General features: G+C 43.0%; 1 protein-coding gene across 4 annotated transcripts; it reads left to right on the forward strand.

Annotated features, from left to right (window-relative positions):
• Nucleotides 1-1,412: 1,412 nt before the first annotated feature.
• plcg1 (phospholipase C, gamma 1) lies at nucleotides 1,413-20,740 on the forward strand. 4 transcript variants are annotated; one of them, XM_049755345.1, is made up of 34 exons: nucleotides 1,413-1,716; nucleotides 2,406-2,450; nucleotides 2,517-2,807; nucleotides 6,944-7,096; nucleotides 7,172-7,265; nucleotides 7,348-7,395; nucleotides 7,855-7,939; nucleotides 8,061-8,144; nucleotides 8,507-8,529; nucleotides 8,611-8,680; nucleotides 8,766-8,867; nucleotides 9,688-9,806; nucleotides 10,221-10,306; nucleotides 10,647-10,767; nucleotides 10,982-11,150; nucleotides 11,353-11,475; nucleotides 11,734-11,835; nucleotides 11,979-12,166; nucleotides 12,793-12,993; nucleotides 13,470-13,589; nucleotides 13,706-13,886; nucleotides 14,008-14,085; nucleotides 14,168-14,271; nucleotides 14,399-14,492; nucleotides 14,570-14,642; nucleotides 15,326-15,489; nucleotides 15,634-15,730; nucleotides 16,235-16,459; nucleotides 16,532-16,680; nucleotides 16,894-17,008; nucleotides 17,986-18,147; nucleotides 18,231-18,319; nucleotides 18,661-18,926; nucleotides 19,003-20,740. In XM_049755345.1, the coding sequence occupies exons 3-34, from the start codon at nucleotides 2,591-2,593 to the stop codon at nucleotides 19,043-19,045; spliced, it is 3,945 nt and encodes a 1,314-aa protein (XP_049611302.1). In that variant the 5' UTR covers nucleotides 1,413-1,716; nucleotides 2,406-2,450; nucleotides 2,517-2,590; the 3' UTR covers nucleotides 19,046-20,740. The 4 variants fall into 4 exon arrangements, with proteins under 4 accessions (XP_049611302.1, XP_049611300.1, XP_049611299.1 ...); XM_049755343.1 differs by lacking the exon at nucleotides 2,406-2,450 and having other exon boundaries at nucleotides 2,493-2,807; XM_049755342.1 differs by lacking the exon at nucleotides 2,406-2,450.
• Nucleotides 20,741-20,808: the final 68 nt, after the last annotated feature.

The raw sequence follows: 20,808 nt of genomic DNA on the forward strand, positions 1-20,808 counted from the left end.
GATTTTTTTTCAGGGCCGATGACCAATATTTTAAGTAGAAATTCATTTACAGTAAACAGGAATATTGGTGCATAATTTTTTTTTTTAATAATACAAACCCAACACTTCCATTAATTTAAATGCCAAAAGGGCATATGTTTATTCAGCATCCGCTTTTCAGATTTACAACTTCTTTCTTCATCCTTTTTCTTAAATAAAAAAACATGTTCATTTTAAAATTGGAGCGAAATGTTCAAAACAAAAAATTGCAGTTAAATCACAGCAACATAGTTGCAGCCGTGGAGCATCTTGGCTCATGTGGGAAGTCAGTTTGGAGCTGTTAGCTGTTTGGAGGGTCAGGCCGCACTGAAGAGGTGGTCCACCCTCCCTCACCGATGGCCCACTGCTATTTATATTTAGCCTCCTCCTCTAGCACAATGGATAAAGGAATGTTCTGTGTTTTGCCCGGTCGTAAGGCTTTCACCTTTCAGGGTGGTGCATGGGAAACCGGCGTACAATGTAGCTGAACATGTGCGAAATCCAAATAAAAGAGGTCAATAAGACACTGACCAGGCTTTTGTGTTGAGATTCTCATGCAGCGGTTGTGAAGACATTGTCGGCCTTTGTGGAAGGTAATAACAAATGCAACCTTGTTGTGGACTTTACAGCAGAGTGTAGTGGCTGAGATTATCAACCGCAAGACCTTACCTTGTGAGATTGAATTTGTTGTGTCTAGTGTCATGACGGGTGGGTTCATTTGATTATTTTCTCTTTGACAGGTCCAAGGAATGGAACGTTCCTATTGAGTTGATACCCAGAGTTGGGTAATGGACATACCTGACCAGGACTAGGAATTCAGAAAGTAACACAACAGGGTTCTATATTCAGGGCAACTATATCACAGGTGTCAAACTCAAGGCCCGGGGTACAGATACGGCCCGCCACATCGTTTTATGTGGCCCGCAAAGACAAATTGTGCATCAAATTCGTGTGTCATGACTAGAATTGCAAATTGTCTTCACTTTTAATATCTTTTTTTTTTTTTTTATATTTGACCAGTTTTTACTCATCTGATTTGAAGACGAGTTATTTGTCAGTTTGTTTTGTAGCTTTTACTGTATATAATATGAGGTGCTCATACATTCATTTGGGTTGACAGTCATAATGGCCCTCCGAAAGAAGCTATGACTACAAAGCGGCCCACGAATAAAATGAGTTTGACCCCCCTGCTGGATCGGTCCGATTTTTAACCTAAATTGTGTGTTTTATTTTTCTTATTTTTTACCCAGCCTTTTCAAATGTGCGTATAAATGCTGGGTTAAAAACAAATCAATTTTGGTTAAAAATTGGACCGGCTCAGGAAGTTGTCTCAATAATCGATCAACAGGCGTGTATTTCTTTTATTGTGAAAGACATCACCGGAAATACTAGGTTTTCTTGACGCCACTAGTAGTCGCAGGGAGGAGAATCGCCTGGACTGCCAGTTGGCGACTTGAGCAAAAAGCAGACTCGGGTACCGTTGGCACTGCTCACGCGGATTGCCTGTCCCTCTCTATGGATTTCCAGAGGGGAGGCGAGAAAATTGTGCGTTTTGTCGTCGGGAGCTGGTGAGTCCCCCGGAGGACTCGGCGGTGCTCAAATCCCGGAAAAGCGGACAAACAGCAGAAGGAAAGGCAACAAACGGGAAAGGGGAGCAGGCAGCCGTTAGAGATGTGCGGTCAGGCCGAGATTGTGGTGGTAAGTCCAGCACAACACAGCATCTACTGCGACGTGTCCCCCATGATCCCCCCCTCCCTCCAATTCACTTTTTTTCCGACCAAGATATGAGAGTAGACACGTCAAGACAGGGGAGAGTAGCTCTTCTTACCTGAGCCCTGTGAGGGTCTGAAACGAAGCACAGCAGCATGTCAGCGGCCCAACAACATGCTAGCTCACTCTCACCGGCCACGATTTTAGGCTGAGGAAATGGCCAGACGACGACGTTTGTTTCCCCACTCGGTTGTTTGCATCCCATGGCCGCAACCGTGTGACCCCCCCGCGCCCCCCTTAACAATGTTGCATAAACGTATTGTGCAGGATTGCGAGATATGAATGCTTGGATGTGGAACGTGTACGGTCCAATGTTAGGAAGAAAGTTACTGTGTGTTGGGATATTAGCTTCAAGACACAGTAGCTTCCCTGCAAGATATTATTTTCTTTTTATTTATTTTTGTCGTAATGGCAATTGATATTTTTATGCGTTCCATATTTAAAACTATGAACTAGTTACATTATGACTACATATACAATGGATCCTTGTGTCTTTTCCTCTCAAGCTATAAAGATGAGCTGAACTTTTATAATTAGTAACTACTGTTGACCAAAATACACTGACTACCTGTTCTCCCTTGTGTGGCCAAATATAAACCGGAATGGTAAATATTCAGCCAAAGCTGCCGAGCGTTCCTCCAGGCTGCGTCAAATGCTTGAAAGTATGTACGAAGCTGACACACTTTGTAATCGTTGTTCCACAGGCCTCACTCCTTCGTCTGTTGTAGGTATGCCTGTCTACTAGGCCTGGGCTGAGCATATTGTTCTGAAAGGAAACGGATAACAAACAGGGGAAGTGAACATGGCTGGGACGGCAGGCTTCTTTTCCAACGGGCCCGTTGCGTGGATGGACAACGACGCAGAGATGAACAACCTCTACCGAGACCTGGAACTGGGCACAGTGCTGACGCTGTTTTATTCCAAAAAGTCTCAGAGGCCAGAGAGGAGAACTTTCCAGGTCAAGCTGGAGACAAGGACCATTATCTGGACCCGGGGCACGGACAAAATTGAGGGAGAAAGTAAGTACCCATCTATACACAATACCAAAATTCTGACTTTTATTCGCGCCCTGCATAAAATACCTTGATACTGATTCTATCTATATCGAAAAGCGCTTACTTCATAGCTGCATGCATGTCTTTTTTTTCATCTGCAAAAATTTGTTGTAGCAATTTTAATGTCTGAAGTTTTAGATGGATGGATGAATGGATGAGTTTGGATGGATGGGTTGTGCATACATGCTTGGTTTAAAATGTTTTGAGAATGTAATGTGTGTTATGTTTGGTACTGCTATTTAAAACTTGCTTTGGTCAACTTTTGAAACAGTATTTCCTATAATAATAAGTTTTAATGTTCTCAGGAGTCTTTTGCTTGACTTCAGTGTCTGCCTGCCTGCCGGCCGTCCGTCTAATCTTTCTGCAGTATCTGTCGAGCGAGCCCGTCTAATCTACCGATCTTTGTTGACACCAGTGACGAACTAGCCACATCAAAGTTCTTTGTTCGCAAAAAGATCACAATACCGATTAAGTCTAATGCTGGATGCATTCAAGTTGCAGAGCCTCTAGACTGTGCCCAGTTTAGGCATTTAGGCATCCTAATTTCACAATGTCGTGACTGAAAAAAATCTAGGTTATAACGTACATCTAATCAGGCGATAGAGGGTGTAAAAAATCTCCTTGACTCTAAAAACAAACATATTTACATTTTCATATGTACTACTAATGGATGACATATTGAAGCTTAGGAATGGCGTTGTTGTACAGGTACTAATATCATACTGTCAATTTCAGTTGGCAAAAATGACTCAATACCATAATTCCTGAATATCATTACTTAAAAATAAAAAAATCTGCCAATGCCCTCCAACAAAAAACGGAGCTGCTACGCAGCGCACCTGCCGCCGCATGACTGCAGAAGCGCCTCAGTAATGTGCATCAGCCGGTTAAATCCTTCTCATGTAAATGAATGAATATCCACATTTATTGTGCGTGTAAAGAGTAAGTGGATCACTCAGATCACGCTTGCCATGTAACAGCTAAATGCTTGTACTTGGATATTTGCCTTACCGTTTGTAATTATCTCACTTTTGTGGTGAACGGAGATACTCATAAGTGGTGTAGAGACAAATAAGCATCCGCACTCACACCTACAGGCAATTTGGAGCGCTTGATCGACCTACCACGCATGTTTTTAGAATGTGGGAAAAAAACTGAGTTCCCAGGGAAAACCCACACAGGCACGGGGAGAACATGCACACTGTATATCAGTAGTGTCAGTGTTAATTTTTTCGTGATAAATTATTCTAAACTGTTTCTATGTATTTTTTGTGCTACTAAATAGATACAAATTACCATACTATCTTTATAGTATTATTTTAATTAATACAAATAAAAGTAATTTTAAGTTGTTTTCCTGTCAGCTATAATTGCATGGCTTTTTTTTTTTTTACTGATATTTTAAGTTTTTGCCATGTACTGGTATCAAGGTATTTTATGCCGGTTTAGTTTCGTGACAACACTACTTGGAGTGAAACTTTTCGCGAGCTCGCACACTGCTGGCGAAGTCCCATTCACTTGTGTGAAACATCTAGCTTGCATCCCTAAAGGTTCAGTGTATGATACACTGTGCCCCTATAAACAACAATAAAAATTTGTCTGAATCCCTGAGTCATGTACTTGGGTGCAAGTGCTGCACATATCTACGAACATGCAGTCTTCCACTGAGTTGTGTAGTTTTAAGTCTACCTCTGGCCTAAGCAGGATGCCTTGTGCACAGCTGCTCTGGATGCATCACACTCACAGATGTAAAAAGTGAAGAAAAAAAAAAAAGAGAATATTTCACTTTGCAGTAATATTCCGTACATGCAAATCTCTCATACAAACCAGTTCATGGCTGTATTTTGATACTTCTTGAAAGGTGAATTGATGCCACATTTGTGTTCAGGAATAGGTTGTGATTTTTTTTTTTTTTTTTTTTACCATTTGGAGGTCCTTATTGTAATAGAAGAAATTATCCTTTTTTATTTCTATTTTATTTCAGCAAGAACAACAAACTTATTACAACTTAATTTCACATTTTACATGACTCGTCGAAAAGGGAAGTGGGTTGAAGCAATTCTGCTTATCTAGTCCCGTTCCGATTACAATCAAGGGTTTCACTGCCAGACACACAATCTACATTTGCTGGTCCAATTTAAAATCACTGTCCAATTTAACACCTACAGTAAATTTGAGACAGTTGATTTTCGATAAAACACCAGTGGGAGCCAATCAACTTGGTTTTATGGGCTGCACTTTTTGAATGTTTAAAAAAAAAAAAATACTCGCAACTTGACTGTGTTTTTCCTGTTACATTCAAAATGCACAAAACATAACTGTCTGCCTATGGAGATTTTTGAATCTGTTCTATATGTAATCATAAGAGATCAAATGCTGTTCCCACAATACCTGTAACAGAGACCACAAAATATTTTATGACTTGTAACTCAAAACCTGAGTGTGCACTCATAAGAACAAGCGGTGTTGAAAATGGCTGCTTTGTTGGGTTGTACAGAAATGCACATTTTGTTTGTGGACATTAGAAGTGTTCGTAGGAAGCAAGATGCAGAGCTGAAGGAAGTGTGGCAGTGTGGTGCACAGGCGACATGCGCTCATCTCCTCTAATAAGGTTACCTCCTTATTTCCGGCATTTGCTCAAGTAGGCCCCCACAAAGTTTGACACAAAGGACTGAAACAAATCAACCTGTCCTGGCTTCCGCACATATGGTGAACTCAGTGACGTGTAGCTTGAGGTGGGGAATGGGGGGGGGAATCATACAGTCAATGTATGAATGTTCCGATACTTACTCTCTTGTAGCATATTGTTATTCTTGTTCCTGCATTCCTTGTCCAAAATGCTTCTTCATGCTCAATCACAAGCTGTCACAATTTCATCCCCCCCCCCCCCCCTATTTAGGTAATGATTAACATTTCAAAATTCCCCCCTTATTCATTACAAAAACACTTACAAAAATAAAGAAACAATACAAAGATAAAATATCAGTATGAACAAAAAGAAGGTAAACACCGCCACCCCCCCCCCCCCCCCCCCAAAACAACAACAAAAACAATGGACTTAAAACCACTTCCAGCCATTCTCAGTCCATCTGTTTTTTTAAAATTCTCTTCCCTTGTCATTCATCCACGAAAAGGGCAACATGCCCACCTCTGTTTATGATTTCTCAGGCTCTAAACTTATCTGGGCATCATGCGGTTATGGTATCAAACCAAAGTTAAACGTTTGGACACCATTAGACAGCCACTGCAAATAGCAATGTAATTGAGTCCATTCAGTTCAGGATTTTACGACACTGCACGCTGGCACGTGTAGGAAATGTCGTTGACTTCGGGCAAAACACTACCGTTTTTGTACATATGGCGCTGCCATAATCAACAAGAACTGGAAAGTTCCCTAGTGGAGCTTTAAAGATGCAATACAGGTGAAACCTGTTAACGGTTTTCCACATTTTAACATGGTGAAATTCATCATGAGAAGACTCAGCTGTTTTTTTGGAGTGTTGGGGGGGTGTTCCAGAAAAGAGCATTTACACCTTAACACAAACAGATGTGGTGTGTAGGCGACAAAATCACAGGAAGTGTGGTTCAGGAGCAGGAAGAGTGTCAAGAGCTGAGAAAAAAAAAAAACGTGATTGTGTGTGTGCGTGCTTTTGTGTTTGCGTGCTTGTGTGAGTCCCCTCACTGCCAAGGTCTTAAAAACAGCCTACATGCAAACTTCTGTGTCTACTCATTAACAAGAGGCAGTTTCCAAAAATCAGCCATATGTGTTAATGAGTATAAAAGCTTGATTGAATTTTAACTTGGTTAGCAGCCAGCTTTGTCTTCTCTTTCCCCAAACTCATACTGCTAGCTTTTTGGGGAGGGAGGAGGAAGTGGTGTTTATTTGTTGTTGCAGCTTAAACGAATAAAACATTTCAATCTCTTCCTACTAATGCAGCAAGTTCAACAAGTATTCTAAGACACAGTGCAGCGTCATTGCATTGAGTATCCGTACATCGATTTTCGGAACAACTTAGATCCACATTTAACCAAGCCATAGCTCAGCTGAATCTTTCCAGCACTTATGTCGTGTCATGTCATATGTGTGCCCTTATCACCAGTTGACATCCGAGAAATCAAAGAGATCCGACCCGGGCAGAAGTCTCGTGACTTTGAGCGCTATATGGAGGACTCTGCAGCCAGGCTGGATCAAGCTCACTGCTTTGTCATTCTGTACGGGACAGAGTTCCGCCTTAAATCTCTCAGCCTAGCAGGTATGTTTTAAAAGGTGTTTGTATGTCTGGAAAAACATGTAGCGACTTTGTAAAAATGATTGTCATTGCTTATAGCAACATCCGACGAAGAGATGACCTTGTGGGTGAAGGGGTTAAATTGGCTTGTTGCTGACACGTTGCAGTCCTCAACACCACTTCAAATAGAGAGGTAAGGCAGTACAAGGTGGACCACGTCTTGGCATTTGCTGTCATGTTTTTAATACATCATATCCATCATTGTTTACATTTAGGTGGCTGCGGAAGCAATTCTATGCCGTTGACCGCAACAGAGAAGATAGGTAAGTTGCTTCCATTCAAAGTTTCACGTTGGCATTTGCGTAGGAGTTTTTTCTGTTGTTTTAATTTTTTTGGGGTGAGGCGGGGTTCCGTGTTTGACCACCACAACTGGTATCATGTATATTTAGCATGGTTTTTGAAGCGGCGGTCGATTGTACTTGGAGAAAAGGGAGTCGGTTTATGAGCTACACCAGGCTTGTGTAATGTTAGGTGTAGGGAAGAAACTACATAACCTCCCAGTTATAGACCAGCAGTTTTTCATGCTGCAGGAAGCAGCCCATGTAAGACTTATAGTAATAGACAGAGATGTTTGTCTGTTGCATCCTGGACGAGAGAGCAAGTCCGCTTGAGACCCCCCCCCCCCCCCCCTTTTTTTTTTTTTCTGTCCAAAGCTTTCTGTTAATAGGACGTGCATCTACGTGCGTCTTCATATTTGTGTTTGATTTTTTGCTCTTGTCTAGGATATCCTGTAAGGATCTGAAGAACATGCTGAGCCAGGTCAACTACAGGGTGCCCAACATGAGGTTCCTCCGAGAGAAACTTCCGGTAACCTCACTTTACTTAACAATCTGGCTTGCACTTCTGATACTTTTCCTGATTGCTTTTGTATTTATCACCAAGCTTGAGGTGAAAGACGGAACCTTGTATTGTCCTCGTCTTTTTTCAGGACTCTGAGTGGAGAAATGGAGAAGTGTCCTTCAGCCAGTTTTCACAACTTTATCGCAACCTCATGTTTGATGCTCAGAAGAACGTAAGTTCATATAACGCATCTCGAATCTGTTCACAGACAAGTCTGTCCGAGGTTGTGCATCCCCCCGGCCTCGACAATCCACCCCCACAGTCCGATGCCGTTCGCCGGGCACGCTTCCTCCCCCATCTGTCTGTTCTCAAATGACTGCAAGATCAATACAGTCCAGTTCAAAACTCACAAGCCCTTCTAGTGAAGGCCATTAGGACACACATTAACACACTCCTACAGATGAAGAGGAGGCAGGCTGGGGCATATTTAAAAGAAACAAATGCCTGCCATGACTAACCACCCTCATACAACACCAGTTTGTGCCCATCCTCAGGCCTCCAATTAAGTGACATTTTTTCCCTCTTTCCTTTCAGCTCGAGGTCCCATTTTTGCAGAGGTAGGCCAAAACTAAACAAATAAGACAGTGCTCAGCCGCATCCCATATGTGTGCTTACTGAGGCATTACTCTCTCTGCCAGGTTCATTGACAGACCAGAGCAGAGGATCTCCCTTGAGGACTTTAAGAGCTTCCTGCTGGATTCTCAGATGGTAATAATCCCTCTGCTTTATTGCACATCGCTTCCCCTAATTCTTGAATCGGTTGGTGGTTTTATACACTTTGTGTTAAATGCAGGATATGTGGGCCACCGATAGCATCAAAGTTCAGGAGTTTATGTTCAGCTACCTGAAAGACCCTCTTCGAGAAGTGGAACAGCCTTATTTCCTTCAAGATGAGGTACGCATGCGCTTACATTTTTTTTTTTTTTTTACTTTCCCAATATTATTTTTAACTGCAGAGGCTTTTTGCTGGCTACTGATAAAATGTGAAATGGTATTGTTTGTGTAGGTAGGTGGTGCTTGGTAATTGACACAGGAAAGCCCAAAGATGGCCTTAAACACCTCCCACACAATTAGAAAAGGTTATCTGTGGTATTGTGTTAGTTGTATACAGAAAGTGACAGATGCTCTCTGTGGTTGCCATAAAGCAGTGATTGACTAGACAGCAGAGAACAGAGAGCACTTATGCAAACCAGCCTGTAGGAGTTGGTGCCGTCTCTGTTTTCACGGGGTCATATTATGGCACATAAAAGCGCTTCATGCTGGGAATCAAACACTGAAACATCTTGCGACATTCTCCACCAAGTCTAAAACCTCTTCAACTCTTCTGTTTTTTTTATAAATATTAGGAAAAGCCTCCTGTATATCACTGCCATCGGGCGGAACATTTGTACCTCCAAAAAAGAGAGCAAGCCATTTTCAACACTTTATATTGGTCAATAATTAGTAAAAAATAATAATAACCAACAGGATAGGTGAAAATTACCAAATTGTGAAATAGGACGTGCCAGTGATACGTGTGTGACATATCAAACAATATACGTACGTACATCTTGTTTAATTCATACCTTGGTTTCCTGTAGTTTTACTGCTCAAGTTTCTATCAAAGAGTAGTTATGTAGTATATGGGAATATTATTTATTCTACTTTATCGTCCTTTAACAAATTCATACTCGCTGAGTAAAATATTATTTTGTGCTTTGGTCTGGCCTGTCTAGTTCCTGACATACTTATTCTCCAAAGAGAACACCATCTGGGATTCCTCCTTGGACCAAGTATGTCCAGAAAATATGAACAACCCTTTGTCCCATTACTGGATCTCCTCTTCACACAACACGTAAGGGTCCAGCTAGTTTCTGTCTATACTTACTGTTGTGTTACGGAACACTTGAGTTGGCATCTTGGCATGAAACTTCCACACCTTTGAACCTACGTCATCAATCAGATATCAGTGGATAGTTCAATAAGCAAACTGCCTATATTTTGTCCGGAAACTATGTACATGTTCTCCTTCAGTTGAAAAGTGTGTGAAACATTGTTTGAATGTGCACCTTTCTATGCTAGGCGCCAAACTCAAAAGGGAGAATGACAACATTGTTGCTTTGATCGAGTTTGAAATGGGTGTTTGCACAGGGCAACAAAAGAAAAATTTAATTGCACCATGACGTATGTGTGTGTGCGGGATGCGGGTGTTGATGCTACACAGTGAAAGAGGTGTGCATACTTTGACTCGTCACATGTTTATTTTTAGGTACCTGACAGGAGACCAATTTTCCAGTGAATCATCCCTGGAAGCGTATGCGCGCTGTTTAAGAATGGGTTGCCGCTGTATTGAATGTGAGTAAACACTGGTCGCTCAGTTAATCTGCCACTGTAGCTACCACACCCTCACAGCCGCACGCATGCATACACAAAACCGCCACACACATGCACACACAAAGCAGGTTCATAACAACTGTAAATGACCACATACGTGAACTAGTAAAGCTGGATTCTTTGACTTTCGCGAATGAGTTATGTCATAGAGCATGTCATAGAAAATGAATCACGCCTCAAGACACTTGACTTCCAATACCAAGTTGAGGTTCACATTCAAATTGTAGCTCTGTAATACTGGTTTCTATTCCTTTCGACTGTATTTTGCAATCATGTCGCTACATGTGTTTTGTTTCTGCAGTGGACTGCTGGGATGGTCCAGATGGAATGCCAGTCATCTACCACGGGCACACCCTTACAACAAAGATTAAGTTCTGTGATGTGCTGACTACCATCAAAGAGCACGCATTTGTTACGTCAGAGTGAGTTCCCAGAGACTGTCAGGCCCTCTTCAGTGTCGTGTTCCAGGCGTCCCCAGTGATGTATGACAAAGATAATCACGCTGCACAAATAATGTGTGGGGAAACAATGTGACCTGAGGAAATTGTACTGCGTGAGAAAATAAGATAAGAAACGGCACCTAAGTGCAGTGAAAAGGGGAAGTTGCAATTTTTTAAGTCTGATCTCTCCCTCCAGCTTTCCCATAATCCTGTCCATTGAGGACCACTGCAGTATTGTCCAGCAGAGGAACATGGCCACTCACTTTAAGAAACTGTTTGGAGACATGTTGCTAACCAAGGCGGTGGATATCGCAGCGGATGGCTTGCCCTCACCCAACCAGCTGAAGAAGAAGATCCTCATCAAGGTCGGGCTTCCTATGTCATCTTTTTAAATCAACAATATACACTTAGCTCTTTTGTGGCAAATTGATTTCACTGTCTGCTGTATTCTCTCTTTGGCACATGTCATGTAATCATGTTTTCACAGTCACATTGCATCGTTTTTCATGTTGTCATATAGTTGCAAATTCATCTTTCATCTCACTGCTCTCCTTTTCCATGTGGCAGCATAAGAAGCTTGCTGAGGGCAGCGCCTATGAGGAGGTGTCCACCTCCACTCCCTACTCGGAGAACGACATCAGCAACTCCATCAAAAACGGAATCCTATATTTGGAAGACCCGATCAATCACGTAAGTGCCTTCGGAACAGACTTAAACTTTCATGTATCTTCTGGGACACGTTTGTAATTTATGTTCACCCTTTGTCTGTGTACATATTATTGGCCTTATATTATTATTGTGTAACCGTATCCTTTTTCGAGCCAAATATCTTCGAACTGCTCTTCCCGCTTAGATGGTGGTCATATTTCTGTGCAACACATGGATGCTCTAAATAATTAATGTAGCTCACACATTCTGCCTCCTCATATCCTGTCCCTCTCGCTGCAGGAGTGGTGTCCTCATTTCTTTGTCCTGACCAGCAGCAAGATCTACTACTCAGAGGAGACCTCAAGTAATCAGGGTAACGACGAGGAGGAGGAGCACAGAGAGGTTAGTTGGCCTCACTTTACGTGACGCCACCCTGGGACCAGCCTCTTTGTAGATCATTGCAACACTTCAATTATGTGGCGTCAAGTATTTCCTGTTTGTGTTGGGTTCGAGCTCTTTTATCAGTCCTTCCTGCTAATCGACAGGTTTCCAATGGGATGGATCAGCATGTCACAGAAAAGTGGTTCCATGGAAAGTTGGGCGCAGGGCGGGACGGGCGACAGATTGCTGAACGGTTGCTGTCCGAGTACTGCCTCGAGACCGGAGCGCCGGATGGTTCCTTCCTGGTTCGAGAGAGTGAGACCTTTGTGGGGGATTACACACTGTCCTTCTGGTATGTTTTTTTTTTTATGTACTTTCTGAAAATTGGGATGAAGTAATATGTACGTCGTCATCTAAAGTAAGATGGCTGAATTGTTTGGTTTTTACACATTTTAAATGAATATTTTGGAGACATTTTAATTGAACTGAATACTTTAGATTTTCATTTTACACCTAATTTGTATTGGGGACATGAAATAGACGACTGCAGTCAAACACTGATTCATCCTCGTTAATGTGCATTTTATGGATTTAATATTGTCATGTTTGGATCATTGACTTTGTCATTGCATTTACTCTGAATAAATGGAGTCACAAACAGAGTAATCAATGAAAGTGATGGATTGAATGTATATGCTCAAACCTTTCCAGGACAGGACAATATGATTTTTGAAGGTCTGTTATGCAGGCTCGCAAGCACCCTGGAAAACCCCAAAACACATGAAAAGTTCAACCAAATACACTACTTCATAAATGCTGTGACTCTCCTAATAATCCATACTAGCTAGCTACGTATTCATTATTTATGTATTTATTTTTTTAATTTGTGAAAATGCCCATTGTAATACATTAACTCACAGAGTGAAAACTAAACACATTTGTCACTTTTTTTTTTTCTTTCTCCCCCATCTCTTCCAGGCGCTCGGGACGAGTGCAGCATTGTCGCATTCACTCCCGCCAGGAGGCCGGCAGCCCAAAATTCTACTTGACTGACAACCTGGTGTTTGACACGCTCTTTGCCCTCATTAACCACTACCAGCAGGTGGCCTTGCGCTGCAATGAATTTGAGATGAAACTGACTGAGCCTGTGCCGCAGACCAATGCCCATGAGAGCAAAGAGTGAGACTCAAAAACATATTAAGAATGAAAGAATTGTTTAGAGGTTGTTTTTTACAAGTTTACCATGCAATCAGCTCCATGTCCTCTTATTTGACAGAATTATAATAAATCTTTTTTGGACAAAGATTATAACACACACTAGGGATTTGTCTCAGGTAGATAGATTCTTAAAGTTTCAATGTTGATTCCTGGATGGATTGTTTTGCATGTTTTGGTTGTAATTACCCTTTTCTATTTTTAATTGAATGAGTCTTTTGCATAGCACTGAAGACAAACATTATCGTTGCTTGTACCCCATTGGTAATCGCTGATTTAGGACATCAACACAAAAATACAGAGAAACATGTTTTCCTTCAATTAAAAAGTGTGTGGAATGCTGTGATTTGGTTTAATGCATTAATTGGTGTGCTCGGGTGATGAAAAAATCAGAAAATGTACCTGTTCTAATCTGGTCTTTCCTCGGTTGTTTGTTCCAGGTGGTACCATGCCAACCTATCCAGGAGTCATGCTGAGAACATGTTGATGCGAGTTCCAAGAGATGGTGCTTTCCTTGTCAGGAAGAGGGCTGAATCCAACTCATTTGCCATTTCCTTCAGGCAAGTATAGCTCTGACTTAAATGTCACGTTCAGAGAGATTGTAAGGATAGATAGGCATCAATCATGTGATAGGCTGATAATCATTTGTTGTCTGCCTATGATTGTTGCCATGCAGGGCCGAGGGCAAGATTAAGCACTGTTGTGTACAGCAGGAAGGTCAGACCGTGGTGCTGGGCACTTCAGAGTTTGACAGCCTTGTGGATCTCATCAGCTACTATGAGAAGCACCCTCTATATCGCAAAATGAAGCTGCGATATCCCATCAATGAAGACACACTGGAAAAGATTGGCACTGCTGTGAGTACCACTTTGGACTGACTAGAAACTAATCATAAATCAACTGGTTTGATCTTTATGTGCTTCTGTAATCTTGAATGCAACAGTGACAGTCCGATTATGAGTTTGTCTTGTCTGATAGGAGCCCGACTACGGGTCACTTTACGAGGGCCGAAATCCTGGATTTTATGTGGAAGCCAATCAAATGCCTGTCTTTAAGGTGAGTGTCAGCTATGGTGATACGTATTTCAGTTGAATTGCTACCTCTGACAATTCTTGAACTTTCTGTCTGCCTTTTGCAGTGCACAGTAAGAGCCATGTATGAGTACAAAGCCCAAAGAGATGACGAGCTCTCCTTCACTAAAAACGCCACCATCTCCAATGTGGACAAACAGGAAGGAGGATGGTGAGTTTGACATGCATCGTAGAAGGAGCTCTCATGCTTTAAAACATATCGGTGGCGATGAGTGCTGGTGGGAAGATTCCCGGAGTGACTGTGGCTTTAGTTGATTGAAAAATTACACTTCTACTAGGTGGAAGGGCGACTGTGGAGGGAAGAAGCAGCTGTGGTTTCCTGCAAACTATGTTGAGGAGATCAGTCCGTCAGCCGCAGAGCCAGACAGAAATGTGAGGAGCAAATCTACGCAGCGCTCTGTGCTTCCTCGGCTTCACTCGATTCACCTATGCTTTTCCTTTATGTCCAGCAGGAGATGACAGAAAACAGCCCTCTGGGAGATCTGCTGAGAGGAACTGTGGACGTCTCCTCCTGTCAGATTGGTGAGCACCACCCTCTGCTACCCCCACTCCTCTTCCTGTTCGGTTCGATGGCAGCAGTAGGTGCCGGCACTCATTGTGCTAGGGCAGCCAGGATTGCAATCTCAATTTCCAGCTAATTGTGCTGCATTTGATTTGTCTAGCTCTAGTATTACAAAAGGCCATTTTTGGGTTTATTGCAATTCTTTTGTTTCTTTATTATCGGCAATCTAGGCCCTGCAGCTAGGCAGGGCACACCCATCTTGCATTGATATGCTCACTGTAGTGAGGCTCTAAAAGTTGCTTCGCTGTCCTTAGCTGTGGTTTTGTCTCCCTCTGGCGGCAACAATGAGTTTGACAAATTGTGCATTTACTGACTTATGGGGAGGTGATGTGTTGAAATGTTAGATCCCCAACAAATGGATTAAATTGTGTAGGCCATAGAAACGGTATTGTCTTCACATTTGACACCTGTGTTTGATGTACATATCCGCATGATTTATGTGCTTAGTCCTTCAGTGTTTTGGGGTTTCATTTACACTAAGATGAAGTATTAAGATTTTTTCTAAATTGTTTTTGGAGAGTTCAGCAATCAAATTACATGTACATAAATTCAGACAGTGAATTTAGTGATGGGGGGGATGCTTACAAAAGTTGTGTTAAGACTCTAGACTATATTTTTATTTCTACATCTGTTTCCGGAACAGGTGTGCGGCCGGATGGGAAAGGAAGCAGGCCACATGTCTTCTCCCTTGTGCCAACCACCGCCATGCGGTCTGGACAAGTGCTGGAAGTTGCTGCCAGCAGTCAGGAAGAATTAAAGGAATGGGTTCACAAGATTCGTGAGGTGGCGATGACCTCCGAGGCAAAGGTGTGTCCCCCACACACACACAGACACTTTTATATGCTCCTTTGTTTTGTACTTTCTGTGGTTCCAAAGTGACACATAACCACCGGAGCTTTTGCTCCTTCATTGGCTTTGGTTTCCTCATGTCAGTTGCGTGTCTTTCCATAGCTGGAGGAGGGGAAGATGATGGAGAGGAGAAAGAAGATTGCACTGGAGTTGTCCGACCTGGTTGTCTACTGTAGACCTGTGCCATTTGATGAAGACAGTAAGTTGCACGCAACTTTAATGGTGATATTGCTGTGAACCACCATTTCGCCGTGGGTGCGCGTGAATGTCTGAATTTTCCTCAACAATTCACTGGAAAACTCACCTGCTGGTTTCACGTCTCTATGTTTTGAGACTCTTTTGTGGATAAAGGCGTCAAAGCCTTGGCTGATAGGGAAGCAGTAATTTCTGTCACAGTTGTATATAGAAGTGATGCAGAGGCTAAAATACAAATAATTTGGGGGAAGGGCAAAGTTCGACCTGGGTTGTTAGCAGAAGTTACTGAGAGTTCACCCCACACAAGGTAATAGACATATTTCCTAAGGGTAATGATGTAAGTGACTTAGACATATCATTGAATTGTATTGGGAGCTACTAAAATAAGCTGTTATTAAAAATGGGGCATTAATTGCTCAATTTTTTGCCAGTCAGGGCTCAGTCCCTCCCCTGTACAAACACTAATCCAGGTGAGTCAACACTGTCCTTGTTTCTCGACATCCTCTAGAGATTGGCACGGAGCGCGCCTGTTTCCGGGACATGTCTTCCTTTCCCGAGACCAAGGCAGAGAAATACGTCAACAGGATTAAAGGGAAGAAGTTCCTGCAATACAATCGACTGCAGCTGTCCAGGATCTACCCTCGAGGCCAGAGACTGGACTCGTCTAACTACGACCCTCTGCCCATGTGGCTCTGCGGCTCGCAGCTTGTAGCGCTTAATTTCCAGACGGCGGGTATGCCCCATTTTTCACACTTTCCGAGTCAGAGCGTGTGATTGTTTTACGCTCCTGCTGTCGCCTGCTCAGATAAGCCCATGCAGATGAACCAGGCCTTGTTCATGTTGAATGGAAGGAGCGGCTACGTCCTCCAGCCCCCCATCATGAGGGACGACAGCTTTGATCCCTTTGACAGACAGACGGTGCGGGGCCTCGCAGAAGTCACTCTTCAGATCGAGGTATTTCTGTTCTTCTCATCTGTCCAATTTTGTTGGTATCGGCTAAATGAGTGTGAGGTTATGTTTTTTCCTCAATATTGATCCAATAGTCATGGTGCATCCCTAGATATGTTCATGTTGTTATCTATTTTAACCATGTTAAGCACTTTATAAGTTTGTTCCATGAAAGGTGTGATGTAAACAGAAAGTATTTACTTACATCTATTTTTAAAGGTGTTGGGTGCAAGGCACCTACCCAAACACGGGCGTGGCATTGTTTGTCCTCTAATCGAGATTGAGGTGTGTGGGGCCGAGTATGACAGCGCCAAGCAAAAAACAGACTCGGAAGGTGAGTATTGAATGTCAAACCAACATAATTGTCTTGTCAAATATCGATTCTTAAAGGACAAAACAAGCTGCGGAGCTCTGCATGTGATAGTTAGCACCCTTAACTGTTGGCAGCTAAATGCTCTCCTGGTTGTCACGTAAACAGAAACAATGCAAACCACTCACAAGCTGGCTGTGGTATTGTATGACTCTCAGTCCACGGAATACCGATACCAGTATCGTACCTCTGTATTTCAGCATCAGAAACTGATACCACTACCATTCATTTTAAGTACTGTATTTAAAAAGAAAAATTAAAGCAGCTCACCAAGTCTTTCTTAAAGACAAGTATTCATACGCACAAAGCCACCTGTCTGACAAGCTTATAATAAGCTGCTGTGCATTTTCTGCTGTAAAACAATTACAGATTTCATTTACCTATTTTCACTATGATGTATAAATTTCACTTTGAGTTTCAAGTGGAGGACTCCATTCTTGTTTTCTTTTAATTCCTCATTTAAAAAAAAAGATTGGAGTTTTTCTTCTTTAGACGTGACCATGGAAAAACACCAGTATTTTTAGTGTCATGGCTCGCTAAACCAACAAGTCGTTTACTTTTGGAATGGAATTTGTCTACTGAACTTTCAGCTACTTTGCATAGAAAATCGGTTCGTTTTCTAGTCCCAACACTGGAGACAAGCATACGCTACTGGCGGAATCAAGCAGGTAGACTCCAGGGCATGAAGCTAGACAAGGACCCAGTGTGTCAGCGTGACGGACTGACGTGCTGCAGCGCGTCGCAGGCTCATCTTCCTCCGCCAAGCTTTCATGATGGGAGGAATGCTGGCTCGGCATAGAGCGGGAGAGAAAACTTTGGGCGGTTTAACTCTTAACTAACTGCTATGCCGTATTTGAATTTATAGATTAGGCTTGTATGTGTGTTTTTTTTTTTACACCAAAACTTCATTGGTCTGACTGCTGTACTTTTTCCTTCTGCAGCTGATAATGGTCTGAACCCCACGTGGCCCAGAAAGCCGTTTCAGTTTGCAGTAAGCAACTCATCCTTTGCCTTCTTGCGCTTCGTGGTCTACGAGATCGACATGTTCAGTGACCAGAACTTTCTGGCTCAGGCCACGTTCCCTATTCATAGCCTAAAGACAGGTACGCCGCTGGTGCATTCCCGTCACTTGCTAGCAAAGCGGCGCCACCCTTGTGGTGACCTCTTGCCTTCTGCGTTGTGCCAGGTTATCGCTCAGTCCCTCTGAAGAACAGCTTTAACGAGGATCTGGAGTTGGCCTCCTTGTTGGTCCACATGGACATCGTCAGAGGAAGAGTAAGCATTCATCTTATGTTCCTGCCATCGTGAATAGTGATACATTCCTACTTTTGAACAATTTAGTCTTCAGTGACTCTATATTTGAGTACATATGACAAGGTGCTGAGGCTGTAACACACAATATTGAAAACAACAATGGTGATGCTCTCAGACGCAAACCTGTGTTGTCTCCAAAACGGCCAAAAACGGTCTTGTCGGCAGTTGTGCATCCAATCAGATGTGGCCATATGATCTCAATGTTACCAAACTTAAGATCGTATTAATATTTGTATATGTTGGAAAAATGTAGACTAATAACGTAAAACACCACCAGTGTTTTAACGCATGTCCCTCTCCAGGATGAAAACGGAGAGATCATATGCCCGTTCCTTGCAACCTCGTCAAACACCGCATTGGCCCACGCCGGACGGGAACGTTTCGGGGAGCACGGTTCAGCGTCATCCGTGTCCTCTATTGTGTCGCCCGTGCCGCAGTCAGCCGGTCAGGCCGCGGCGTCGTATAGGGGCCGGGAAGGCTCCTTCGACTCTCGCTACCAGTCACCGCTTGACGACTTCAGGGTATCGCAGGAGCCACTGCTCGACCACATGGACACGCAGAACAGAAGGTGTGTGCGGACTGTCGCAAGGGTTGATTAGAAGGTTCCAGACGTGACTCTTCTGTGGTCTTCGCCTCCCCCTCAGGATGCTACGGCGAACCCGAGTGGGCGGAGAGAACCGTGTCTGAATCCAAAAGCCGCCCCCTCCCCCACAACCCCCCAACAACCCTCCACATGCCTCTGCCCGTACTGATGATGTCACTGACTGCTGTGAATACTGTTTCCATGGAAACGCCCACCACCGCTTTGGCCTACATTTCAGGCAGCTCACACGATCCACCCCACACCTCACACCCCGTTCGCCCTGCCCACTCACCATCGTAGAGGGAGGGACCGCCACGCCAGAGAGAAAGCTGGTCGCTGCACACGGGAAGAAGACAAAAAGACGTTCCAGCTGCTCAGTGAAAAGTTTAAAAGGGTTTCCTGTTACGGGCTGTTTACTCATCTCTGTGTGTGAAAATGTATTTATTCCTGCTGTGCTGTCGGACAGACGACAGCAGCACCCGACCTGCTCTCAAAGAGCTCCCGTCTCCCCTCATTTTGAATTATTCCCATTATTTAAACATTCATAATGTGATCTTTCCATTTCCTTTCTATGTGTATGTGTAAAACATGAGGGCTCTGTGACTGTTTTGAGCATTTTTCTCTCTCTCTCTCTCTCTCTCTCTCTCTCTCTTGCTCTTTTTGTTCTTCAGGGGGATGTAATGCACCTCCTTTTTACATATTTAACTTTTTTTTTGTGAAAGGCATCAGGAAGAAGTCATAGCTGGTGAGACAGCACATGTAGCCATTTTCTTTTTGTTACATTCCAAAAAAATCACAAACTTGCACATTTGCGTTTTCATCTGCTCATTAATTTGTCCGGTTGGTCTCACGATACAATTCGGTTCATCTCGACAAAGTATTTTAATTCTGAATCGGTGGAAAATGTTACAGCGTCATGATAAGAAAGCTGTCCGTTATGGTCATTTTGTTGTAGGAGTGGAAAAATATGCCATATATTTAAATAAGTTCCACCACTGCCATCATGTGTTTCATAGGTTTCAAGTTGCACTGCCGATGCGCTTTTGTTGAAATGTCAACCATCATCTTTGTTTACGCCTTCTGGCTTCTGCATGTTTTTAAACTCAAAGCAGGCGGGATGCCGCTGCTCTGCGGACGGACGTCAAGGTGCCTTCAGTGGGTTCACTCGAAGCTCGTGTGTAACTTTGCCCTTTTGTTTTCTCTCTGTCGTGATGTTAGGTCAGTATTGTTGCTCAGTGTTCCAACACTGAGATTCCCAAGCCATAAGGGTTCATGAAGAGCTGGAGGTTCAAGCAGGGATGTTCAAAAACGCTTGTTCTACAGTAAGTTTTTAGAATTGTGTGTGTGAGAGAGAGAGAGAGGAGTGTGTGTGAAAGAGAGACTGGGTACCCCGTATGACTTTTCCCCACCAGCTGACAATGTAGTACTGCAAATGTCTGTCTACAGTACACACACACCCATCATTCATTTGCCGACACACACACACACGTCTCGACTGACTTGGTCTAAGCAACACGGAAAGACAAAACGCTGCCTGTTGCCCTTGTAATCATTTTCTTTGGTAATTTTTTTGTTTTTGATGGGTTCATGCAGTTTAGTGAAAGAGGTCAAATGGACGAGAAAGTCAACACCTTGGATGTGTGGTGCAAGGCCCCAAAGTGTCTTTTTGTTTCCTCACTGACAGTCTCGCCTGTCCGTAATGTGCCTAAACTATGGAGAGGCAGTGTATTCATTTTAATTTTGCCTTTCATAAGAAACATATTAAAGCTTAAGAATAAAATACTTACTACTTAACACAATGTTGTCCTTGTTCCGCTATGTAAAGATGCCATTCAGTCTTGAGTTTAAAAGTAATAATCGTGTTGAC

The sequence above is a fragment of the Syngnathus scovelli genome, chromosome 2 (genome assembly GCF_024217435.2).
Source record: "Syngnathus scovelli strain Florida chromosome 2, RoL_Ssco_1.2, whole genome shotgun sequence".
Classification (NCBI taxonomy): domain Eukaryota; kingdom Metazoa; phylum Chordata; class Actinopteri; order Syngnathiformes; family Syngnathidae; genus Syngnathus; species Syngnathus scovelli.